General features: G+C 40.8%; 2 protein-coding genes across 5 annotated transcripts in view; one reads left to right on the top strand and one right to left on the bottom strand.

The window, feature by feature from the left end:
• Positions 1 to 27,253, top strand: part of veph1 (ventricular zone expressed PH domain-containing 1) — a 120,355-nt gene that overhangs the window by 24,952 nt on the left and 68,150 nt on the right. For all 4 annotated transcript variants that reach the window (XM_061719123.1, XM_061719124.1, XM_061719122.1 and 1 more), the window contains exon 4: positions 1,445 to 1,619. In XM_061719123.1, coding sequence (XP_061575107.1) covers positions 1,445 to 1,619 — 175 coding nt within the window. The remainder of the gene's footprint in view (positions 1 to 1,444; positions 1,620 to 27,253) is intronic.
• ptx3a (pentraxin 3, long a) lies at positions 7,457 to 20,778 on the bottom strand. Its single transcript, XM_061719121.1, has 4 exons — positions 20,468 to 20,778; positions 15,212 to 15,371; positions 13,098 to 13,513; positions 7,457 to 9,324 (listed from the first exon to the last, which is right to left on the bottom strand). Exons 1-4 carry the CDS (start codon positions 20,598 to 20,600, stop codon positions 8,708 to 8,710), a joined length of 1,326 nt encoding a protein of 441 aa, XP_061575105.1. The 5' UTR covers positions 20,601 to 20,778; the 3' UTR covers positions 7,457 to 8,707.

The raw sequence follows: 27,253 nt of genomic DNA, 5'->3' as shown, positions 1-27,253 counted from the left end.
TTGTGATGATTCTTGTATATTCAGGTTTGGAGACTTCTGTGAGAGTTATATTATATAAACTGGATTATATTGGCTGGGGGGAAGGTAACAGTCTGGTGAATCCAGTACCTGCACTGCCATCATATGGCAGAACAGAGACATGGCACAGATGGGGAGATTGCACTTTCCAAAACACGGATACAAAATATGAGCTTTCATGGTATTTGGGGTGCTGTGAACAGAAAGCAGATGTGGTAGAAATCTACAGAAATGTAGAGTTTTACATCGTGTGAACTTAAATTTAGTATGCAGTTGTCCTGTGGAGGGTGCCAGTGCATTTCAAATCCAGCACAAGCAGTCGGGGAACAAACGCACAGCCTTTTCCCCCTTGTTTTCCATATTGGTGTCACATGGCGTATGGCAGGGTTGGAAACCTCCTCTCAAAAGTGTTTTAGTCCCACTCATTGTGCTACTTGAGGAAAGAACTGCGTTTGCTGTTGCATATTGTTTTTCTTTATAGATAGATAGATAGATAGATAGATAGATAGATAGATAGATAGATAGATAGATAGATAGATAGATAGATAGATAGATAGATAGATAGATAGATAGATAGATAGATAGATAGATAGATAGATAGATAGATAGATAGATAGATAGATAGATAGTTTTAACAGATATGATAAGAACGTTTAAAAATATACAAGGTATAATAAGTCTAAAACAAGGCACCTAAGCTTTTTTCAGTACCGTATTGTCCCGAATATAAGACGGTGTTTTTTGCAATGAAAAAAGACTGCAAAGTGTGGTTCGTCTTACATTCGGGGTCTAGACGTTATAACCATTCACACCGCTAGATGGCGCCAGATATATTTAAAGTGAATGCTGAACTTAACTCCCCAGGCCAAAGGAACCTCTGTCACGAAGAAGAAAAATAAAAACAGCGGTAAAATAGAAAAGAGAAGAAAATAAAAGAAGAGATAACAGAAAATGGAGAAACGTAGCGACAATCTGGAGAAAAGCTGATTGAAGATCGGCCAGTTATGATGCAAACTTGTGACAAGATGATGATTTGAATGAGGCAAAATAACAGGCTTTTCCTCTCCAATATATTGTTATAATCATTTGTTTCAGATGTACTGTAATTATTTTCTGTATAAAAATTGAATTTGGTGTTCAAAAAGTATTTTTTCAAACTTAAGTCTAGAAAAAGAGGGGGTCGTCTTATAATCAGGGTCGTCTTATATTCGGGCCAACACGGTATTACAAGTGATTGATTATTCAGTACAAATCTTCTGATACCACCTGTTTTCATGTGCTTGATGTATAAGTATTAAAATGACCAATAAAGTGTGATGTGTAGCATGAGAACTCTCTGTGTCTTTTTTTAAGAACACAAATCACATTTGAAAGTACTTTTGCCGGTGCTTTATGACTGACCTCTGCTCGTCCCGTGTCTCCTCAGAACTACAGCTGCCCGTCGGTCATGGTGCTGGCGGTCCCGGTGGCGGTGCGGTTCCTCCAGAGGGGGAACAGAGAGCTGAGCAGGAACATGTCCAGTTACCTGTCCCTCGCTGCCATAGCCAAGGCGGATCTGCTGGCCGAACACACCGAGGCCATAACCGTCAGCGTGCTGGGAGGTAGGACTCACAGACACGCTCACGGGCAGGAAAAGGTCCCGCATGTATTTTGAGATAAAAGCAGAAAGATGTTTTTGAGACGTGTTTTGCTGAGAAGCTATTCTTGAGACTGAATCTGGAAAGGATTTTCTTACGTGGGAGTTGTGGGCATAGTTGGATTTATTTAGTAGTTGACGGCTGACGTGGGTTTGGCTCGTGAAAACAGTGCTTTTAGCCTCATGCTATGAGGGATTTCGTCAGACCCCAAACAATGGGATCCACTGTTTTATTGGAGTGGAAAAAGGATTTACAATCAGAAGTTGTTGTAATCAAACTGTAGAGGATAATAATGACGGTAAGCTGCTGCAGCTGTTTATTATTGTTTCCATGATGGAACTCGGAGTCAAACCCAAATTCACACATAAATTGTAAGTTATGGATCTCATTTAAGTGGCTACTATATAAACACTCTTTCTCTTGTTTTGCTTTGACTGGTACAGTTTTTCATCGGAACTTCCAAAGCTGTTTTCATGTGGTCCATCTTATCCACTCAAGTTGGACACTTTATAAACGGATTCAGCCTGCGAACGTAACATATCCCTCAAAGGTTGTAATCAGAAATAGTTAAAGAAAACAAATGTGTCTTCTCATGATTCTTTTATGTGAGGAGATGCATATATCCCTGTCTAAAGTTAGACGAAGGACTGGCAGTGAGAGTGATGTCATGAGTGATGATTTAATAATAGTTTTCTTTAACTGCACCACTAAGACTCTTTAAATCGTGTTAGTGGCACTTAGCCAACTTGTCTGTTGTCTGTTGATAATCTAAATGACTGTTTTATCTAAAAGCACTTTGTGATCTACTATAAGTAAGTCGCTGATCACTTAGGATAACGGAGCTGAGCTTGCATTGCTTGTTAAAAAAAACAACTTTCCCCTGAAACAGTTTTCTTGCCTTTTTAACCCTTTTATTCCCCCAAACTAACTAATGAAACTGGCCTGAACAAATTAGTCGGGACCCCTAGAAATGACAGACTAAATAATTTCTGAATTAAATTAATTCTTAAATTAGGGCTGTTCGATTAATCGATTTTAAATCGTAATCGCGATTATGTAATTAGAACGATGTTAAAACGTGAAAATCGTAAAATCGATTTTTCACTTTTTTTAAATTTTTTTAAATTTTTTTATTTTATTTTTTTTACCTTGTCTGCACACATATTAATGATTGATACCATATTAATGATTGATGGAAATACCTCTCAATACCTGCGACAAGTGCCCGATCGGAGAGGCTCTTTAGTGTAGGAGGGGGCGTTGTAACATGCCACCGGGCATCCCTCAAGCCAGATGCGGTAGACCGGCTCGTGTTCCTTGCAAAAAACTTGCATATGTGAATAGCAAATGTAATGACTGACATCACACACCACACATCTCCTTCATGGGTTGCATTATTATTTAGCATGCAAAGACCCAGTTCAGTTTAATTAGAAAATGTCTTGTTTTATTTAATTGGAAATATAACTTACTGTATGTTTGCAAGTGCTGATTTGCTGATTTTTTTTTTCAGAGATAAAACTTTATATTTTATTATATTTTTTAAAACTTTTTTTCAACTTATTTTACAGAATTTTGCACTTTATTCATTCATTTTTGGTTTAATAAGAGCAAAGTTTGCACTTAAAGCCCAATGGGGCAAATGTTCAATAAAAAAACAGCATATTTGAAATCATTTCTTTGCCTTTTGTCAATTCACAAAATAATCGTAATCGAAAATCGGATTTTGAGAGAAAAAAATCGAGATTTTATTTTTGGGCCAAATCGAACAGCCCTATCTTAAATAAACTAAAGTGATAAAGTAATGAACTTCACAAGCGTCTTCAATCTTGCAGTGGGTCAGTCTGACTATTTAAAGGGCCAAAAGTCCTCACTCTGCTGTTTGGCACCATGGTGTTCAGCACACTGAACATGGATCAGAGAAAGCAAAGGAGAGAGTCGTCTGAGAAGACCAGAACGGCAGTTATAGGCAAGTATTAGTTTAGGGCCCACAGGACTGTAGCCAACCTCCCTGGACGTGAAGTCCAAGTACATCAGTGTCAGGTCACACCATCCATCACTGTTTGAGCCAAAGTGGACAGCCGAGGAAAACTCCATACTGAGGAACCAAAAAACTGGAGCTTTTAGTCGGGTCCCATCAGCCCCGTACGGTCAAGCTCCTCTTTGACCTACAACAACCTTACATCCCTCGCAATGTAAGGCCAGTCGGTCTGAGGTTGCTTGTGGTCCCAAAAAAACGTTTGAAGATGTGGGGTGATCGCTCCTTTGCAGCAACAGCCCCGAGGCGATGGAATACTTTACCTCTGTCCCGCGCTGCATAGACTCTGTCGATGTGTCTAAAACAGTTAAAGACTTTCTCATCAAGCTTTTAGATGACAGATGGTTGACTGTTTATTGGCGTATCTGCCTTGTGAAGCCCTTTGTGACTCGTGTCTGTGAAAAGGTGCTACGTCAATAAAATGGACTTACTTAATTACTCTACATTCACAGATGCAAAAATGAAGCCTTCCAAGAAAAGGAAACTTTATAGCAAATTCGCAAAAAGTTCCCTTTAACTGTACTGCTGCAGACAAACTCATTATTTTGATAAATTGGAGACGCTGATAACAATATCCCATGTGGTTCTATCAGTGTGTCATCTTTAAGTGTTTGATATTAACATTTGCACTGTGCAGGCCCCACATGCATATTGGATTTCTGGGTGTTGGCAAAAGTTTTTACCCCAAAGTTTCTCTCCACTAAGTCGGCGCATAATTTAATACATGCACAGTCCGGCACACTAATTCAGAGGGAGACCTGGCTTTCCTTGGGAGCTCAGAGAGAAGCAGAAAGTGGAGAAGCCAAGAGAAAAATGAATGAGGGCATGTACGGAGGATAAAGAGCAGAGAGGGGTTAGATCAGAGAGAAAATTACAACGATCGTGTCCGAAGGCTGTTCTGTAACTCCAGTAACTGGCAGCAGCCTCAACAATACAGTAGACCGCTATGGTTTTCAGTTTCTCATTGTATTTTAAAATGATCATTCATTCCTGAGTTATTGTTAATTTAGTCGGTAATTAACTGTATGTTTAGTAGATGCATATTGTAATTAAATGGCATTATTGTAACATTTCATCAACAACTACTTGAGGAAATACTAATAAAAGTCTCCTTTATCTCTCCTTTTGCAAAATTTTGCAAAAAAATGTATGCAGTAATATTAAAAGTAATAAAGACATGCAGTAGGCCACACGGTGCTAACCTTGACATGGCTGTACCAACCACAAGTTGAAACCAATAAAAATAAAGAATAAGTTGCAAAGACAAAGTTCTACAAGAATGTCGAAAGCGCTTATTGTGTTCTTTTGCCTCAAGATGCTCGTCAGTGTTGGGTGCGATGTACAGGATGAGTGACACCAGTGGGCCACATCTGAATACGGTTCAAATGTCCCTGTCTGTGTCCACCAGGTCTTGCACTGACTGCATTGATAGTTTATACATAAATACATTCATCACATCTTTCTGGTGGGACTGTTGAAGCAGAAGTCCAAGTTTCCATGAGCAGTTTTAAATGATAACTCACTGTGTCTCTGTGCCACAGCCCGTCTACTGTTGTCTTCCTTTTTTAAACAATCCTACTGTTATGCCCAATTCTAAAACAAATCAGCATAAACACAGGGGTGATGGTGACGGCTTTGTTATGCGTGCATGCGCACATCTGTATTCATTACTGAAGCCAAGGCATTATTTTACACTTTCTCTGAGAAGCAACTTGTTGCATGACTCAGCTGTTTCCCCCCCTCTTTGTTTCATTTGTCTCGTGTCTCCCCTTCAGAGTTCAGTGAGGTTAATGAGCATGTGTGATACAGTGTTAAGATTGTATGTCTAAAGCTGGTTTCAGTCATTATGTAAATGTTTCTCTCTCACTCACACACACATGTGGTTCCTTCTTTCTCAGATAAAAAAAATCCTTTTAAGGTAACTGCGAAGTCCAGAATGTGACATATGTAAGAGTTATGGGTTGTTTTCTATATGAAGTAACTGTACTTTGGATTCTCAGGTTCTGCAACTGAGGTGCAGTTGGTGGGAGTGAGAGTGAGAGGGGATTTTTCATAGTTACACTTCAAGACGAAATCCAAAAACATGTGGACCCACATTTCACTAATGGGCCCCCATCAAGTTGCATAACAAAGGAAGATAAACATAGCTGCAAAAAACATGCAGGCCGTTTAATACTATGTTACAGATGTGTTTTCAGTGCCTCCGTCTTTATCATAACATTTTAACCAGCAATAGTTCACACATTGCCTGTGTCTTGATTTTATGTACCACATTGGATATCATAATTCTGAATGCTGAGATGTACTGATTCATACTTCATACTGATGCGCTTTGAGGAACAGATCATGAGCAGGTGTTTAGATATTTATAAAAGCATTTTTGAAGTTTGCTGGAGGTGTGTTTTAACACAATGTCAAAAGGGAAAGACATAGGCAATGGTCTTAGAGAAGCATTTGTTGTCGGGCATCAATTTGGATATACTTATAAAACATTTCAAAACAATTCAAAATTTCAGTTGCAAATCTTCCCAGGAGTGGATGGTAAATTTCCATGACAGCATCTTTGGAAAAAGAATGAACAGGCATGACTGAGGCTGGCAAAGCTGCATCTGAGCGATCTACAAGACTTCTGGGTTTATATCCTGTGGACAGATGAGACCAACGTTGAGTAGTTTGGCCTTAGTGCATGGTGTCATGTTTGGGAAATACCAAGCACAGTATTTCAGCAAGGATGCTTCACATCCACTGTGAAGCACAGCAGTGGAGAGGTGATGATGAGGTGTTGTTTCCCAGCTGCAGGACCATGCCAGCTTTCAGTCAGTGAGTCGACCATGAACTCTCGTGTATACCAGAATATTTTTGCATTTAATGTGAAGCCATCTGTCCAGCAGCTGCAGCTTGGTTGAAATTAAGTTGTGCAACAGAAAAATAACCTTAAGTCTAAGCGCAAAGAAGAAGTTTGGAAGGTTCGCTAAGCTGCATTTGACCACCTTTTCCTCATGTGATCCCTTTTATAGCAAAGGCCAGTGACGCTGGCGCTGACTTGAATTAGTTTCCCTTTACTGCCCTGTGTGAGAAGCTAATTGATAGAAACGTATAAATTGAAGCTGTCAGGAGAAAAAATATAACCTGTTTCTAACCTGTGGAGCGGTGACAGCACTGTGCTACAGCGGTTTGGTGCTTCAGTCCCCAGCTTTTGCTGTTCGTACATCACTCTAAACACCAAATTACTTAAAGGAGCTTGAGGCTCCATTTAAGAAATGAGACTCTCTAGCGCCACCCTTCACCACGACGGCCGTTGGGGGTACTGCAGCCAACAGTGAAGCCGGCACGGGAGAACGGGGAGAACGTGCATGCAGCGTCATGTGACGTCACATCCGCAGGACAGCGCGGGAAATTCGGGACCGAATTGCAGCACATTTTGCAGCAAATAGCCTGTTCAAGGCAAAGGAGAGATACGCTAGAGGGCTCATTCTTTTGGGTTTGGAACGCTTCATCTGACATTATTACTAGAAAACTTAAAATGTATACAGATTTTTTTCATAAATCCTGCCACAATCCGGCCTCAAGCTCCTTTAAGGTGAACATGCCAGTTTCCTGCAAGGAAGCAGCTTGGCTGTTAGTGAGTGTACACTTGGTTGAACACAAGCCATAAAACAAATTCAGTCTTTTTTAATTGGAATAAAAATAATAATCAACTTTAAGTGAACTTAAAGGTTCAAATGTTTTGAATGAAATAAAGACTTGATTGAATATATCATGTTTATTAATTTTCTCACTTTCCATTTATCCACTTATGCAAAAATAAAAATTATGTACAAAATACATTCAGTTTCAGTTTTTCACGAGAAAAAAAGCAATTTACAGTATAATACAAGACAAAGTGGTTCATAAAATATTACACTGCATAAACATCATCTTCACATTCTTTTATTAAAGTTGAAACAACTGTTTTACTCTCGTTACTTCATGCACAATAAAAAAGTAAACGTCACCCTACAATTAAACTAACCCTACTACTGAAGCTACTGAAGAACTAGCCAGTGTGTGTGTGTGTGTGTGTGTGTCTGTGTGTGTGTGTGTGTGGGTAACACATGAAAGTAACATACATTTTGAAACTTAAGGTGATATAAAATCTTTCACACATTCAACAACACTGTATAAAAAAATAATGAATCTTTTCTAGAGTTTCTAGATGGTTAAAGGAAGACAAGTACAGCAGTTCTCAGTCACACGAGAAGGTTGATTAATGGGTTATTTAGACATTACAGAGCTACTTCTGCCTGCAGTTGTAATTATGACGTGGCTAATAATTGTACCTCTAACACTGGAAAGGTTGGGAAAGCAGAGAGTTTTTTATTATATTATTGTATTTACTATTATTAAATACAAAAAGGAAAATAAAAAAGGTTTTGCATTGAGGATTCTTTTTGAACTGCACTTGCGAATTCTGTACAAAGTTTAATAGAGTAAAAACGACATCACTGCATAATTGTAAGATAAAGTCTTGCCACTGTGAGCTCTTCTTTACTTTTCCCGTATCTTGATTACCGCGTTTGCTGCATCAGGAATGTGCTCTGCTTAACAAAACACTCTTTCTTGTAGTCTCATTAAATCTTGGTTAAATGCAGCTTGCAGCACGTTTCCTGCCACAACGCAAGTAAACATTTGTGTGAGTGAGTGCGTGGACTCAGTTCAGGATATATAACAAAAAAAAACAACAAAACATTTAAACTTCAGTCACTCACGGCATTTGCTTTCTCTCTTTTGAACTTGTCAAGCAGAGTTCATCGCAGCTTTAGTGTTCGTTACGGTCACAAAATGATGCAGAACATTAGCAGTCTTTGAAATAACACTTAAAACGGGAAAAAGTCATGAACACAATTGTTTGGCTTTAAATCTTATGATAATGTAGACATTTAAAATGGTTATGGTTAGGATGATGATGATGATGATGATGATGATGATGATGATGATGATGATGATGATGATGATGAACTATGAAGATGCTGAATCAGAAGATGAACTGAGCCCCTCCCTCCGGCACCATCTCCGTCAAGCCCCAGGCCACTTTGCTCCCGTGCTGCTGGCAGCCCTTTCCCTCTCGCAAAGCCAGCTGGGAAATCTCCTCCTCCAACAGCACCCGGTCCCACACGTTCACCCCCGTCATCTTCCCTGCGAATGCCAGCTTGAGATTGTGAACTTCATTATATGAGAAACTATTCTCCTGTCCTAGCCAGAGCGAGCCTCCGTCCGGCAGGACGTGGCCCTCGGCCACGCCGGGCGTGGAGGCCGCCCTTTTACCGTCTGCCCACAGGGTGGCCAGGCCCTGCTCGGAGGACCAAGTCCCGCACAAGTGAATCCACTCTCCTGGCTGCACCGCGCCCTGCGCTTCCACCAGGTGGGCTTCTCCTCCGACGGTGAACAGTGCTGAGGTTTGGGAGAGCAGCAGCTGGATCTCATATGGGTTGCGGCGGTTTCCGTAGGAGAACAGGACGGTTTTGTTGAAGACGGCGGTAGACTTCACCCACATGCAGATGGTGAAGGATGACAGGGAGAGAGGCGCTTCCGGCATAACGACGGTGTGCATGTGGGGGGAACGTGCCGGGAAGAAGAGGGCCATCTCACAACCTATACAACAACAAGATATGATTTATTCAGCTTTTTATAGGCCGTTTTGATTGTTTTTCATAGATTTTCTGAGAAAAGTGAAGAATGTGCATTTCGTGAGCCTCAACATTAAACATTAAAACCAATAACAAGCAAAGTAGATAACAAAGATTGTCATGTTACACCTGAATGCTGAGAATGCTGACATTTGTGATGCTAAAATAATCAGAAACATCCATTTCCACAGCAAACATAAACACATAAACACATCACATGTTTTTGAACAATCAAACATCAGGGGCCTCATGTACGAAACATGCGGCGCACAAAAAACGTGAGTACGCAACTTTCTACGCTCACGGTCAGATGTTCAAAAAGTGATTTGAACGTAGAAAGTTGCGGTATTTCACGCACAAATCATGTCTGCCGTATGCCCTTTTCTGAGGTTTTGTCCGTTGGCGACACTCGTTGGTGATGCAGTGAAGTGCAGAATTTGAGGAAACCTGACGTCAACAATAAGTTCACGACCACGTGAAGGACACGACAGTCCCCACATCACCAGATAAGTTACAAGAGTGGAGCTGCAACAATCTCACAATCAACCACATGATCTGAACATACAACTAAAGGCAGGAGCTCAACGATGGAACCTGCAAATCCCAATCGCAGCTTTGGCTCCGTTAGAGGAACCTGCTGATGGCAGGATCAGGAGCGAGTCCTCAGGCACCACACTGATCTGCTGGTCCAGGACTAAGACTGGCCCATCAGCTGGTTTAGGTACCAAGAGGATCCTTCTGGATCTCTGCCCTGAACTGGACCAGCTGCTCCGGTTCAGACCAACATGATGCTTTCAGCTGGAGCCGCTGACAGGTCGGACATCTCTGTCACCATGACGACCATATGGGACGACTACTGGAGATTAAAGCCAGATCCTAAAACATCCCATAACTGTGTCTCGACAGAAAAACATTAAAATAAATTTTGCAGCGAAGAACCGGTTCTGTAAAGTTGTCTTTTAAAATAAAAACTAAGATGTCACGGAAAGGTTGGTTGGTACGAACTGATGTGACTCAGCAATGAATGAATGAAGTTTTTATTGAATGTTTAGGCGACTTTCAGAGTCTGATATCGAGTCGGCTGCAGGTGCTGCAGGATCCAGAAAGTGTTTCTCTGGTGATGGACCGGGATCTAAACCGGTCTCTCCTCCTGCGGATGCAACACTCCGAGTTACAGCGACTTTGCTCTTTATTTCTCACGTTTGCACCTCGATAATCCCGTTGGCACAAGTTGTCTTTATTTCTGCAGCAGAGGAATCAGATCGTGATGCTTCATGTTTTAAATATACAGTAAGTTCATATTGTTCACATTGTTATACTTATGAGATTGGTGATCACGGACATCCACAAACCCAATACACATGCACGTTGGTCTTAATCCATCAGTATCTAGGCTAATACACGTGACAATAAAGTTTTTTGCCGTTTTTCATCCCACCAATTTAAAGGAGCCGTCTGTAAGAATTGGTCAAAACTGGTACTGCAGTCACTTTCAAAATATTGTTGAGCGGCGTGTACCCTCCCCCTCCTCCCCCCGACCAGAGGTTGCCAGGTAGGCTGCAGAATGCAGCAGGAACGTAGGCTGCCATGGCTGCGATAATTAGAGCCGAGCTGGCAACCCGGATGCCGAAACAATACTGACTTGGTGATTGGGAGATAGGTGGAGGGTGGAGCTTCAGAAACAATACTGACTTGGTGATTGGGAGATAGTTGGAGGGTGGAGCTTCAGAAACAATACTGACTTGGTGATTGGGAGATAGGTGGAGGGTGGAGCTTCAGGCCAAAACCAAAAATGACAACATAAACATCAGTTGAGGGCTGCAACTCCTCTTTTTAAACTGGAATATCCTGGCTTGAGTGCTGTTGTCAGTGACATAAGTATTTGAAATGAACATGATTTTTAAATGTCTGTTGACATATCGGGGTCATTTTATGATTCGTTTTATTGTTGCTCTTACATACAGCTCCTTTAAGTTATGGTGTTGGTTCTTAAAATACAAACAAGAAAAGGAGAGTGTAATGATGCACTAACGCTGCCCATAAATATTCACAAAGCCTTACGATCATAATAAAACCACAACTCTTCACGGAACGCAACACAAAGCAATGAACAACAATACCCATAATGCAATGCAGCTTAAATCGGAAGAAATGCCCCCAAATAAATTAATTTTTCCAGGCCTCAACTTTTGACAGGACTCTCTCCAGCTCAGAGCCAATGTTTTTTTTTTTTTTTTACTTATTTTTTGCAGGTTCCTTGTTAGGATGAGCGGTTTTTAATGGATAATTATCTTCATTATCATATTCAAATATATCTACTTGAGGGAAGAGACAGGGCGGGATGTTGTGCTCCTGCATGTGCACTCAAATCCACGTTGATTGTGATGTTCAAAGAAACGTGCATGGATTTGGGCGTACAGTAAGCACAGTTTTGAGAATCTGAATTTTTTTTTGCGTACGCAAGAATTCCACGCACAGATTCACGTTGAAATCCATGCACTCTTTGTACATGAGGCCCCAGGTCTTAATTGCATATAGCCTAAAAAAAGACATGTCTTCAGCTGTTGGCATGGTAGCGCACGCTGATTTGAAATACAGGTGACAGCATTACAGTGTGACTGAAGAGACCCGGTCTAGATCCAGTTCATGTTTTTCTCTTCACATAACCGCACCTCTCTGACATCATCTCACTCATTATTGTCCAGGGCTTTTCTCATGTTTTCAAACTGTCTGCTTTGGGAACCTCAGATTGTGGCTAAGTTTTTGTACACTAATTATATATCATTTTTCAACGCATACATTTTTTTCCCACATTACATAATGTGATTTGAATGTGCGGAAGTTCTCTGTTGATGGACTAGTACACTAGAGTCCATGTGTATATTCAACTATGTATTTAATTCACATTGCTGAAAGCTGATTTTGAGTTTTACTTTTGTACCATTTTGCCTCCCTTATCTCTCATTTCTTTTCCCGCTTTGATGTTTCATAATTTTTTTTTGTCTTCCTTCCCTCCAAATCTCTGTTATTCTTTTTCCACATCCCTCCTGCACGCTTTATCTCCCTCTGACACAGTTGGTTGACACACTCCCAGCCAACTAAAAGTGGCGTGTCCCAAATATTGATGTTGCGTTCGTCTCAGGTTTCTGCCACTCAAACGTAATGCAGAACAACAGACCTTGTAGATGTGCTTGTGTGCAGATGTGTGTGTGTGTGTGTGTTCATGGTGTTTCCCATCTGGTTTTTCTTTCCTAGGCCACTTTGGATGGTTTTTATGGCAACTGACTAATAATAATCTCTAATAGGAGGCCTGGCTAAGATTTCTCGACATTAAAGATGCTGGCAGTGCATGAGATGAGTAATAGAGCTCTCTTCTTGATGGGAAACTTCTCAGAATGGGTTGACACAGCTGACAAAAAAGCTGTCAGCCCATCTTCCGTGACTTGACTGCATCATCTGAGACTAATGATGTCAATAAGAGGGAAAGCTGCTGCTCGAGTCAAACGAAGTAGAAAAATAATTTAGGATAAACGCAAGCTACTGTATACGTTTGTGTTCTGACGCAGAAACAGGAGTACAAGGGCCTCATTCTTGAAGTGTGACCTGAATGTGTTGTAGCAGAGAAAAAAAAACCAAAACCACTTGGAAAAATAAAGCAGTTTGTTGGCCCATGAACAGAAAGAAAATGAAACAGCAGGTGAAGACACGACTTGAGTGACGGTGAGATGAATGTCTTACCTGCAGGCAGGTGTCTTTGTCTCGATGACTTGATCACTTCGTTCAGATCAGCCCTCACCCCTTGCAACGCAACCAGCAACTCGTCCATAGCAGCCTCTCTGGATTTCTCCTGTTGATCATGCTGCTCAACCGCTCCGGTCTTGGCATTCATACCCATCCCAACCCCTGCGCTCCTCAGGCAGCTGCTCTCCAGCTTAGCGAGGCGGGATGCGTGTGTCCGTGACGCGGAGAGGAGCTGCTGCAGCATGGCCTCCAGGTGGTTGGAATTCCCAGCTGAATTCCCAGCGGCAGAGGTCAGATCCCTGAGTTTGAGGCAGTCCAGAGTTTCTCTTAGACGACCCTCCAGCTGCACAGCTATCCGTCTTCCTGCTGTCTCCACTGCAGCCCCACAGGACCCACCGTACTGGGCTACAAACCTGACAGAGGAACGGTGCAAAAGATTTATTAACACCTTTCCAGTCGAAGAACTTCACTCTTCTGCCGCAGGAGCAGAATATTTAGCAGAGGTGTCACATCTGAAATCACTTGTGAAGTCATTTTGATTCAACATGAAGTGGATAAATTAAACATGTTGCTTTTAAGCAGCGCTAAACTAATTAGACCACTAACTGTCCTAGCGATTGACACAACGAATCAGCAGCAATATGACTATCAAGTTAATTATTTAACTTGTGCTTTTCATCACTAAAAAATCAAAGAAAAAACATTGATATCTGCTAATCAGATGTGACATTTTTTTTTTCTTATTCTATGGCCTAGAAATCTAGACGTAGAGCTAGCACATTTCAGTCTGCTTTGTGGAGAGAGTCTCTGGCGATGAAGACTATAGAAAATTGGAAATGAACGCACAGAAATCTGAAAGTAAACAGTGTAGATGGCTGCAGCTGACGATTAACGACCCTTTTAACTGGCTTTGGCAGTTAAAGATTGGCTTTTTTTTCTTTTTTTCTTTCTGTCACTAGTTCGTTGCTCTGACTGGTCATAGTGCTAACCATCTGCGCGCAAAGGCACCTTTCTTAAGCGACCAAAGTCGGTCCTCGAGGCTTGCAGTCCTGCACGTTTTAGATGTCGCCTTGCATCAATACACCTGATTCTAATTAAAGGTCGTCATTAGCTCATCAGTTAGGTCTGCACATGTCTGATGATGACACAGTCATTTGCATCATGGTGTGTTGAAGGGGGGAAGCTTGTAAAACATGCAGGACTGCGGCCCTCGAGGACCGACTTTGGGCACCCTTGCACCAAACCATTCAGCCAGACTTTTAAACCACATGCCAAACACTTGTAGGAGCAAGTTCACACAGAGGAGATGTCACGGAAACTTGCATGATCAAATGAAACTTTGGAAGAAACAGAAATGTGATCTTGTTGTGGTATTTCTTGCGTGACATGATTGTTGTGGAGGCCAAACTGGGTTTAAAATCGTCCCTACAGTCAACTAATATGTAGCCACACTAACTAACTTAGTACTGGACACTTTACATGTCAGAAAGACAAAGCATTTGACAACTGGTTTTTTAACTTAATTTTTTGTTTATTATTTTCAAAACATTTATGGACAACAAAATAATTGAATTTAAAAGGAATTGTTTCATCATGGATCATGATGGTTTTTTAGGGTCTGTCCCATCTGTCACTGAGTGAGCAATGGGATACAGCCTGGACAGATCACCAGTCCAACACAGGACTAAACAGAGACAAAGGAGACAAACACACTGTCTCCTATGGACAATTCAGTCACCAGTCAACTTCACATGAACGTTTCTGGACTGAGAGAGGAAGCCAGAAAAACAAGCAAACTTGATAATGAAAATAATGATTGGGAATAGGCCTGACAAAACTAACTAAAACTAAAATTCCAATTATTTGCATTTCACATTTGTAAAGCATGTTTTTCTATTATGGAGAAAAAAGACAATTTCACAATGAATCCCAGTTCATTGTGAAATCTCATGAAATCATGAAAAGCTAACCAATACTTGCATTTCATTTCAATTCAATTGATTTGTTTTGCTTCATTTTATAAGCTAGACTCATCCCAGACTCTGTATTTACTATCATTTTAACAATCCAATCGGCTTCATTGACTTCTCAACAGAGTGAATCCAACCAACCTCAGCATTTCACTGCGTAGCGACCCCATCTCCACTTTGACAATATCATCGGCATACTGAAGCAGCATGTTCTCCCTCATCTGACTGTTCTCCAGCATGGAGAACATTTTGTCCCACTTGCTTGGGTCTGGAGAACTGCAGGGGGCTGAACTTGGTGTGGCTGCAGGGAAAGATCATTAGAAAGTTAGTTAGAATAAAAGGTTTCAAATATTTGACTGAGAATGAGCTCATTGGGGCTTTTCACCATATATACCCCCAAAAGTGTTAACTGGATAAGTGTATCAGGGCCGGGACACACCCACCCGACGGCCGACCGTCAGCAGAAAAAGCAGTCGGACTGAAAGTCGGCTCCCGTCTGCCCGAGTCGGTCAAAAAAAGAACACACCAACCTGACGCCAACTGGAGCGTCAGTTCTGGGCGTGCGCGGGGCCTAATATGTCCCCATAACTGTGGGCGGCAGTAATCTGTGATGTCGCCCAGAAAGAAAAGGAAAGTAGAAATAACGGATAGCTCTAGTCTACAATCAGTCAGTGTTTTCACTTCTGATAGAAGTCAAGAAGTATTGAAAACACGGTGGCTAATCATGAAAATATAACACATTCAAACACAGTCCAAATCCAAACCGCTGCCATGATGAGTGTGGTGTACCACTGATCAGCTAGCAGATTTACTATCATCATTTCTGGTTAGGGCTGGGCGATATATCGAGATTTTAATATATATCGATATATTTTCAAACACGATATGGTACGAGACAATATCGTTTATATCGATTTAAAAAAAATATATATATATTTTTTTTTTTACTTTTTTTTTTTTTATGATTTTGATATAGCTTATTTTGTGACAAATTGACTTGAATGTTTTATTTGAGATTTGCACAAATGTTTTGTTATTTGCACAACTGTCAACCTCATTGGAAAAGTCTGCCTGTTACTGTCTACATTGTATTAATTGCACAGTGTATTTTAATTTAATTGTTATGCAGGAAAGGGATATTTGTTTTATTTTATTCAAGAAGCATTTTTATTCTATATATCCAGGCAGTTTATTTTTATTTCATTTGTTTTATACATTTTGATATTGTGCAGACCTCTGTTAATAAAGGAACCTGTGTGACATTTGGCATGAGGCTTTGTATTAAAACTGACTGTTTTTTTAAGGGTTTGCCTCAGAAAAAAATGAAGCTAACAGAGATGCTATGCTATAATGCTTTGGGGGAAACCCCAATTAAGGCACAGAAAAAATATCGAGATATATATCGAGTATCGCCATTTAGCTAGAAAATATCGAGATATGACTTTTGGTCCATATCGCCCAGCCCTATTTCTGGTTAACTCTGATTCGCTTGTCAAGGGTTAGCTCTCCAACAATCAGATTGGTCCTAGAGGCCGACGGCTCGTGGCTGATTGTACATGTCGAATCGACCAAAATGAACACAGACACCGACGGTCAACTGCACGGGACACAACAACCCGACTCGAGCCACCGAGCTCGCCCATCGTCTATTATCAGGTTGGTGTGTCATGGCCTTTACACAGATTTAACTGTAAAGAGTCCATGTAGTGTGCATAGTTGTCCTACACTGACATATACTTAAGGCCTTATGGAAACTTGTTTTTTAAATGTATATATGTTTGGAGGAGCAGGCCTCTGTGAATCCAAGCGTAGCGATAGTGGGACAGAAAGCAAAGTGAAGAGCGTGCGTGGGAGCAAATGATGATGCTGTTGGAAAAGCAGTACGAACATGAGCAAACAAAATAGAGCAACTGCCCCATAAACAAAGAGCTGTGGCTGCTTTTGTGAGATTATCTGGCTTTGCGCTGCAAATGTGGAAAGAGAGGGGAAGAGATAACACGACAAGTGAGAAACAAAGGACAGTGGGAGGATAAAACAAGGCATGGGAGGGTAAAACAGTCCAAGAGTGAGAATGTATGTCACACATGCTGTTCTGGTTAGCGGTTGAGCCTCTCATACATGTTTATACCTACAAACGTATTCCAGAGGGGAATTACCCTCTGCACACGGCTGCACAGTTGGTGTTGTCAGATAGCGGGTTCATGGACTCTGCTACCTCGGCTTTGTCATTTAAAAGGAGTGGACTGGTTTACTGCAAGATGCCTTTCAATGGGAGAATGAGAAAGTGGAGTGGAAAACAGACGCTTTGTTTCATTTTACATACTAATTTTAATCAATTTACGACCTGTAACACATTCCAAATAGTTATACTTTGTAAAGTAAACATTTTTGTTTTTTTTCCTCCCACCACTTCCTGCAGGCACCATATGTTGCTCTAAAATATTGATGACTTTTTTCTGCGATAATGCACCATCACAGACATGTGATGGCAGAAATGTGACGGCAGCCTTTTCCAAGGGAACTGACACAACCACTTAAACTTGAGAAAGACTGGCTGCTGCTGACAGTCTGGATGCTTGTTGTCATCTTTGGTCCAGAGCGCACAACTCCCATATCTGCCCAAAAAGATCTGACCAAAAAATCTTGAAGATGACATTGATTCCACCTCTGAGACGTCATAAGACTTTATAGAGTTTATAGAGTTTCTGAGGGATACTTTTGAAGATACAGCATCTTCATCTGTTGACGTCACCTCTTTAGAATAACTTCCTTACCAGCCTTTCATTGTCACTTTGCCAAGTTTTTTTTATGTGTTGCAAACCTGAAACGGATGCATATTGACAAATAAGTTGAATTTGATGAAAAAAGAAAATCTTGGGCTCATTCTGTCTCCAAGGAAATAAAACTCAGTATAATAATGTTTTTTTTTTAATGTGAAAGTTTACTTAAAGGAGCTTGAGGCTCCTTTTAAGAAATGAGACTCTCTAGCGCCACCCTTCACCAAGAAGGCAGTTGGGGGTACTGCAGCCAACAGTGAAGCCGGCACGGGAGAACGGGGAGAACGCGCATGCAGCGGCATGTGACGTCACATCCACAGGACAGCGCGGGAAACTCGGGACCGAATTGCAGCACATTTTGCAGCACACAGCCTGTTCAAGGCAAAGGAGAGATACACTAGAGGGCTCATTCTTTTGGGTTTGGAACGCTTCATCTGACATTATTACTAGAAAACTTAAAATGTATACGGATTTTTTTCATAAATCCTCCCTCAATCCGGCCTCAACCTCCTTTAAAGGAATAGAAGTACAATCTAAATCTCAATGGAAGAATGGAGCCCACAACTTGACATCTCTTCTCTTCCCGACCTGCCAGCTGTCATTTTTTTCAGCAATCAATTGAAAATGAACTGTGTTGTGACCTCTCTCATGTAGCCCATTAATTCAGATTCCTCCCAGAGACTGTGAGGTTTAAAGAGGTCAGACGCAGTGACCCGCGTCTCCCTCCAGCCTTTGACCTCTCCTTTACTCTCACACCTGCAAACAAACTTTGTTCAGCTCACGTGATTGGATCTTTCCTCCCTCTTCCAACGAGTTCATTATGAATTGTGTGTCTCTTTGCCCCTTTCCCCCCCCCATCTCTGCTCTAATTTATGAATGCATTTTACAACTTAGTCATTCGCTTTAGCCGCTCAAATTATAGCCTTCTGTCGTGCTTAATCACATGACTGGTGGCTCACCCATTTCCCTGCCCGTTAACCCCCGTCATACCTCCTGCTGGGTTTGAAACAACAAACAAATGCTAAATTTGAGCTGTGAAGAGCCTGACACACACACACACACACACACACACACACACACACACACACACACACACACACACACACACACACACACACACACACACACACACACACACACACTCTCATGTTACGATTTCAGTTGTAGGATCCAAATGCAGGAGATGGAGACGGCAGGAATACGAACAAAAGTCCTCTATTGTGAGACAAGTCACTGCTCAGGGAGGAATCCAGGTAGAAAACTCAAATTAAAGGCTCCACTTCCAAAACTCAGGAAAAAAAAACCCCACAACAAAGTACTCAGCATGACACACAGACCAGGATGACCACAATCAGAGAGACAAACATACAGTTTGTTCCTTCAGTTTCAGTGTTGGTTGCCGCCTCTGTAAAACGCCTTTCATATTTTCTTTATCAAAACGCCTCGTGGTTAGCGGTTGTAGCTCATCATAAAGTAGTACGAAAGCTGTCGTAATCATCTCACAATACTTGACAGTACTGCTCTCTCTATTCCTTCTTTGTGACCAACATTTAATCTTCATATACAATGTTCTACTTACTGTTAGCACCTACATGCCTACATATTTTTGATAATTTCTTAAATTAAGTTTTCTACACTCAAACTGGTTTTTAAGTGTCTACAGAACCTAGCACCAGATGTTTTATGTAAGTTAGTTAGCAGGCAGAATAGTGGTAGGATCACCAGGGGAACAACAAGTGGTAACTGTAAGGTTGAACGCCGTAAGACCTCCTTTGGGCAGTCAGCGTTCTCTATAAAGGGCTCTCAAATGTGGAACACACTGCCAACTGAGATAAAAACAACTCAAGAATTTAAGGTTTTTACTAAAGATGTCAAAGACTGGTTGAAGCAAAATCAGAAATGTACGCATTTTTAATCACCTGTAACCGCTAATAGGGTGCTCTCTTGCAAGCTGAGAATTGTAAATAGGATATAGCTTTGCATGTTGAAAATTGAATGTATTTTTGTAATCTTTTTCTCCTTTCTTTCGTTTTCTTTTACTAAAAGCCTAACTAGGGACAGGAGATGGAAACTAGCAATAGCTATAATCTCTGTATGCAGAACATCAGTCACATTGGCTTGTTTGTAATGAGTGAATGTGATCACATGTAAACCTGCATTGTCCCTATTAAATAAAATAAATTAAATAAATATAACAGACAATGATTAGATTAGATTAGAGCTTTGTTTGTTGCTGAGCCAGCGTCCTGGCACAGTGAAAAGGTAAAACAGATGACAATATATGCCATGGGTACACTGGTGCAATTAGCTGAGAAAGGATGACACTTAGAGGAGAGGAGGGTAAAAAGGCATCTTCAGGCATAAATACACAATGTATGTACAGTGGATACTGCATATGTTAACAGTTTACATACTGTTTACATACTCTATTACTACTTACATAGTACAGCAATAAAGTTAAATCAAACCCAATTACATACAACTTAGTCACTAAATTGGTGAAAGCATCATGTGCAGTCTCTGATCAGAAAAAAGTCTGAAAAATCAATCTGATGCTCTATTAACCCCATTTGATAATCTTCATATAAAATGCTTAAAGAGGAAATAGTTTAACACTTACGTTCTGCCTTCTCGTTCTCTGTGATTTCATTGTAGTAGATATCTCCGTAGTTGACATCGATATCATCCCTGTAGTCGAGGGCCAGACACACCGTCAACACACACACTGCTGGGGGGAACCTCCACAGAAACATGCTGCTGGCCGCCTGATAGCACGCGGGAGAGAAACGTTACGTGTGAAGGTTCACGAGTGTGTCTGCTCTGCTTCAGGTCGGCCACCCGCCTTTCTGTCTGTCTACTGTGTGTGTGAGTGTGAGCGTATGTGAGTGAGTGAGGGAAAGTTAGAGTTTTGTTTTGCTGCTGCTCTGTCTGTCTCAGGTTCTCCAGAGCTGCAGGTCCACCACTCCTTTTCAACTCCTCACTTTTCTAATTCTGTATTTGTCCCTCCTCCTTCCTAATGACTCTCCTCCTCTTCCTCTTCTCTGTTGTCTAATTCTTTTTTCTTTCTGCTAAATGCTGAGCAATCCTTTGGCAGGAAGCCCGGTGGTTTATAACCCTCCTGCCAGAGACAGAGGAGCTGCCTGGACTCATACATGCACATCTGTATTTCTCTGCAGTACTTGAGACTTTCCTTTGATTGTAATGTAGTAATTCATGAACTCTTGCCTATGAACCTACGTTCTTATCTCTACATGCCTATTATTAAAAAATATAGCCGGTTATTTGTGACATATACACTTTGTAGATATAATTTATGTCAGTAGAAATTACTCATCAGGGTCCTGACTAAAATCTGAGGACTTAACTGGCGTGTAGCATCCTATAATGTAATAATTTCCTGAAAATGTAATAACGCCTGAAAATGTAAAAAAATGTGCACTTAACTCAATCGAAAATGTAATAAAACCCAATAATGTAATGCCTTCACCAATAATGTAATAAAATATCCTGACTGATATTGTAATAACATTTTTACCGATAATGTAATACCTTATTACATTATTGGGAATTTATTACATTTTCAGGTGGGTCTTTTTTTTTTTTTTTCCAAAACTGATAATGTAAAACTTGACAAATAATATAATATATATGTTCATCTTTAGTCCAGAGTTCTACATTTTGTGTTTTAAGTCTCTAAGAATGTTATAAACGCTGGATTTAAAACACCAGAATGACTATTGGGCTAAATTGCAGACTTTGAGTACCATGTAATAAATTCCCAATAATGTAATAAGGTATTACATTATCGGTAAGAATGTTATTACAATATCACTCAGGATATTTTATTACATTATTGGTGAAGTTATTACATTATTGGGTTTTATTACATTTTCGATTGAGTTAAGTGCAAATTTTATTACATTTTCAGGAAATTATTACATTATAGGGTGCTACAAGGCGTCGCCACAGTGACGTGATAGGTAAAAGTGCATGACCTGTTTATTAGTTTCATTTAACTGATAGACCACTTTATTTGATGTTCAGAACAGTAGGAAACGGGCACATCCTTTTATGATGACTGTTGTAACCCTCTGTATGTCTCCATCTCTCACAGGATAGTCTTTATACTTTGAGAGCCATGAGATAGGTTACGATGGGGAAGAGAAACCCCCAAAACAAACGGGAGACCCTGCCATTGGACAAAATGAGCAGACGGGCTGCACTTTCATTAAAAAAATGTTTTTTACTCACCTTCAACTCTCTCTGTGGCACACAGTCCCTGCTATCTGCATCCTGATCCATTCCCTGAGCTTTTTTTTGTCTTCTAAACAGTCAAATCATTGCGCAAACAGTTTGCTGCGCCAATTTCCCCCCTCGGACAATTTTCAAATAATCAACTCCATTTTTTTTGCATGTGGTTACACCTCATTTCCCATGTGTGCTCAGTGGACAATATGTGGTTTGTAGACCAGCTGAGCAACTGAGTCACTTTCAGGAAATGAAATGTGTGACCCCCAGCAGCCCATCAGTCAGGCAGCGAGTCATGTAGTCTAAACGGCACGACAATCTCATGGCTACAAAAGTCGTGTGAGGAGAGATGGCCTGAAAGCCGATCAATAGCTGCCAACCAGAGGTGGACAGAGTACTCGACCCCAGTACTTGAGTAAGAGTACAAATACTACTGGTCAAAATTTACTCCGTTACAAGTAAAAGTAGCTCAGTCAAAATATTACTCGAGTAAGAGTAGAAAAGTACTTGCTTTTAAAGGTACTTAAGTATCCAAAAGTAAATGCTTTTAAATTTACTTTAAGTAAAAGTAAGAGTAAGAGTAAATTTCTTATTTTCCACATCAGTAAATTACTATATTTTTTCTAAATTAATTGTTGCGGCTCTGTCTTGACTTGTTATGGCTCTGTCTTGACAAACGCAGGCTACTTTGGCGGTATCGTTTTGAGGAGGCTTGACGTATTTCCGCTTTACGTACATCCCAGTGGAGAGCGTGCACTGTGATAGGTCTCCTCCTTTGACAAAAACAGCTTGTGTCCAATAGGATTTTAGGGAAGAAGAAAAAAGAGCAGACCTGAAAGTAATCAGTACTTTTCAGCCTTCCTAGAAATTTACTTGAGTAAAAGTAAAAATATTTGTCTTGGAAATGTATTCAAGTAAGAGTAATAAGTACCAAAGAAATCTAATACTCAAGTAAAGTACAAATCCTCTGGATATGTACTTAAGTACAGTACTCAAGTAAATTTACTCCGTTACTGTCCACCACTGCTGCCAACCAACCAGAGGCAGACTTTTCAGAAACAACAGAGTCGTGTTTTAGCAAAACCAAAATCAAAGAGCCATAACACAAGGCTCCGGCTTCCTTGCCAGGTTTAAAACAGCAGAAAAATACAAAGAAAGGTGGAAAACCGAAAACAAATTGGGTTTTCCTCCACAGCTGGCGATCTGTCTCATCAAGTGACTTATTTGGCTGCTCAGACTTCCAGGAGATCCATTTCATCAAATTTCCAAAGCATGTTTGTAACAAAGGATCATTTTTTCATTTATTGAGACAAAAGGCTGCTGAGCTTGCAAATGTAACTGCCATTAGCTTGTAATAATCTCACCACCACAGCCAGGCCCGCAGTTTTTAACTTTAGCTTAGTCAGGTCATTTATTATCATTGCCAAAAATAGGAAGTTACCCACAGACAGAAATAATATTTGGACAGCAAGAAAATGATGATTCTTCACACATTACACCTATAACTTATATTAACCTCAATTATTTCCCAATCTTACTTGTAGTAGCCTTTATTCTATCATAATAATCATTCAGAATTGAAAGCTAGAAGCCCTGTAATCTTTAGTCCCTGGTTACCAACCGCAAACATACATCAAACACGCACCAAACGTCCAGAGAGAATATGAAGAAATTTTCTCTGAATTTCCATCCTTGTGAAAACATTTGGCTTTCAGGAGGACTGAAACGTAAAAAAGCAGCGCCTCGGCCCGCGAGTGAGGCCATGAGTCATGCGTCGTTGGAGGTAGCCTGCATGTCGTAATCAGATATAACTGCAGCTCCTGCGACTCACAGAGAGAAACAAAAAGGGAGGAAAGCGGTAATGGAAGACAGGAGGGGGGGAGGAAGCTGAACACACACACTTCTGAGATTTCTGTGCCCCATGCAGAGACGGCGCTTGCACGTGGGCGTGTGCGCGTGTGAAGGACGTCCAGACATTATGCAGGAGCTTCTAAATGCTTTTATTGTTTTCCTGCTTCGCTCAGTTTGTTTATTCCTGTTTCTTTGTGCATATACTTTGTTTACGCTCACTTGTGTGTTTTCAGTTGGATAGAAATGATGACTTTCCCATGAAATTTCAGGATATGCCCACTCTCATCCTGTCCCCTCCCTCCATTTGTCTGTCTGCCTCTCATTGTGTCTGCTTTCCGTCTCTCAAATACCTACTGAAACACACACTTGTTCACTTGTTATCTCCCTGGAAAAAGTTTCATTCAGACGGCTGCGCGGGCAGGCAGAGGGAGTTGCGTGGGGCAACGTGGAAAAATAGGATCTCTGTTTCAAGTTCATTAAACTTTTATGATGCAGCGTCTTCAAAGAAAGCGAGGACTCAACACACCAACTTCCGACACACCTGTCTGCTAGCCGCACAGCCGTTTTCAGTTCTTGGTTTGTGCCGTTTGTTAGGTCTTTTCTGTTTCCTTCAGCAACCAGCTGAAATGCGTGTGATTCATCTAATAAGGAATGAATTCAGATGAACGAACTCGTCCCCGGCAGGCACAAACGGGAAGAGAAGAGAGCTTTCCCTTCAGAAGTCAAACCAGAGATTAGGTAGGAATCACAAAAGGGAAGAAGATGTTTAAGTTATAATCTGAACTAATGCAGGAACACCTCATCATTGAAAAATGTAAAATCACAAACACATTTCCTGTCTTAATCACCAAGGCTATTTATGAAGCATGTGGGCAGTTTTTTTTTCTTTTTTTGTGTACTTACAACACTGTACTCAAGAGATGGGCAGCTCGCAGACGACGAGCATAATATGCTGGAATATATTCAGTAAATATATTATATTCACTGAATATGTCAAATGTGATCTGGGTAAGAAATCGTAGAGAATCTTCTCCCTGTAAGCTGAGGATGATACAGTTTACAACAGAAGTGATCCATCCATCCATCCATCCATCCATCCATCCATCCATCCATCCATCCATCCATCCATCCATCCATCCATCCATCCATCCATCCATCCATCCAACACCCACCTATCCATCCATCCATCCATCCATCCATCCATCCATCCATCCATCCATCCATCCATCCATCCATCCATCCATCCATCCATCCAACACCCACCTATCCATCCATCCATCCATCCATCCATCCATCCATCCATCCATCCATCCATCCATCCATCCATCCATCCATCCATCCATCCAACACCCACCTATCCATCCATCCATCCATCCATCCATCCAACACCCACCTATCCATCCATCCATCCATCCATCCATCCATCCATCCATCCATCCAACACCCACCTATCCATCCATCCATCCATCCATCCATCCAACACCCACCTATCCATCCATCCATCCATCCATCCATCCATCCATCCATCCATCCATCCAACACCCACCTATCCATCCATCCATCCTAACCATCTCAACTGGCTCCTCGAGAAATGAATGAATGAATGAATGAAGTTTATTCAGTCATTGCAACACAAAACAACACCAAAAAAACATTGTACACAGCATTAACATTTCATACAAAACCAAAAAAATGTGTTGAACAATGACTGAAAAGGCATAGGCTGAAGCAAAATGCTTATAAAAGCCTATCCTATAGTACCAACTTTCTATTTTTGGCTACCGACCTCCAGAAAACCAAAAAGAGAATAGAAAAGCAAAGAAACAACAAAAGGCAAAGAAACAATAGAAAAGCAAAGAAACATTTACAGATGGTCACTTGCACTTATAACCTTCAAAAATAGCTTTACAAACCATTTTCTTAAATACAACAAAAGAATGACATGTTTTTAAATTGATGTTGGCATCATTCCAGAATTTAACTCCAGTGATGGAGACACATCTCCTTTTCATACCTTTTTTAGCTATTTGTACTGTGAAATTGCAGACACCTCTAAGATTGTAACGAGTCTCCCGAATTGAAACAGAAACAGATTCTTTCTAAGGAAATTCTCACCCTACTGTTAAAGAAGAGTAGACAGATGTTCTGAGATATCTCAAATGTCCAACGTGTCAAAATAGCGTCTTTTCTCAATAACTAGATTTGTTGACAATAATCTGAGTGTGTTCACTCACGAACAGCCATAAACAAACAGTTGCAACAGTAATCAGGGGTGACGGGTTGAGCCACGGTGTCACTGATAAGAGCATCAATTACTGTTTTCCACTAATGATGCAGTGAATAGGACCAAACCTTAAAAAGATGACTGAAAAAAGGATAGGCGGATAATTCATACTTTGCATATATGTCATTATGAAACCTTTGACAGTTCAGACAACCTCAAGCACAAAACTGTAAAACCTTTGCTGAATTTAACTAAAAGAAACCTCATGAGACAGCACATGGACGGGGGTCTTGATGGATTTGTTTGGGGTCAGATGGAGGCCAGTGTGCCTCCCGTGAAGGTGACCAGATAACTTTGTCATGTAGTATGCTGCCAGATTTTTAGTGGACAGCAAAACCTGGGATGAAGTGTAAAGTCGTCACAGTGTGACATCAGTGTTGGCTGTAATCTAACTGACTCCAGATAGATTGTGACCTTGTCCTATAATTGATCCTGCACTAAAAGATGCTGACTGACTGAACCATTACTCCTTGAATTTTGATTCATTTTTATTTCTAAATCGACCAATCTTGTTCCTCAGAGGGGCAATCGCCTATTATCCGTGGTGTAGTCTTGGTGCTTTATGACACAGAAACTCAAAAGAGAAAAGCTGATGTACATGGATAATCGGGCAGAAGTGGGAGGGACAAAAAAGGGTCAACAGTATTTTCACTGTGTGATTTAATAGAAGTCTCAGCTAGTGGACTGGAGGTTAGTGATGCACCGATTGTTCGGTAACCGAAATTGATCGGCCGAAAATGGCAAAAAAAACACTTTCGGTGTTCGGCGGAATAAGTGGGGAAAAAATACGAACAATTAATAACGGCGTTGTAAAATAAGGAAATAGACTGGCCGCTCCGTCCCGTAACGTTGCGCACTACATAAATCGTTGGCCAACCAAAAACTAACCCCATAAGAATTTTACCTAGCATTCACCAGGAGGTGGAACCAAAACAACATAATGCTGGGAAATTAAAACTTTTTAATTTTTTTATGTTCAATAAATATTTTCTACCTTGTAATTTTGAAAAAGATTTCTTTCTT

Source organism: Cololabis saira, chromosome 4 (assembly GCF_033807715.1).
Source record: "Cololabis saira isolate AMF1-May2022 chromosome 4, fColSai1.1, whole genome shotgun sequence".
In the NCBI taxonomy this organism is placed as follows: domain Eukaryota; kingdom Metazoa; phylum Chordata; class Actinopteri; order Beloniformes; family Belonidae; genus Cololabis; species Cololabis saira.
The sequence above is the reverse complement of the archived record's forward strand: the minus strand, read 5'-3'. Positions and strand labels throughout refer to the sequence as shown.

Bases quoted from the DNA above. Each gene is read 5' to 3' on its own strand.
- ptx3a (XM_061719121.1), bottom strand. From the start codon at position 20,600: ATGTTTCTGTGGAGGTTCCCCCCAGCAGTGTGTGTGTTGACGGTGTGT. The intron at 13,514-15,211 runs GTTGGTTGGATT...TTCCTCTGTCAG, and splicing joins CTACGCAGTGAAATGCTGAG to GTTTGTAGCCCAGTACGGTG. The intron at 9,325-13,097 runs GTAAGACATTCA...GTTGTTGTATAG, and splicing joins ACAAAGACACCTGCCTGCAG to GTTGTGAGATGGCCCTCTTC.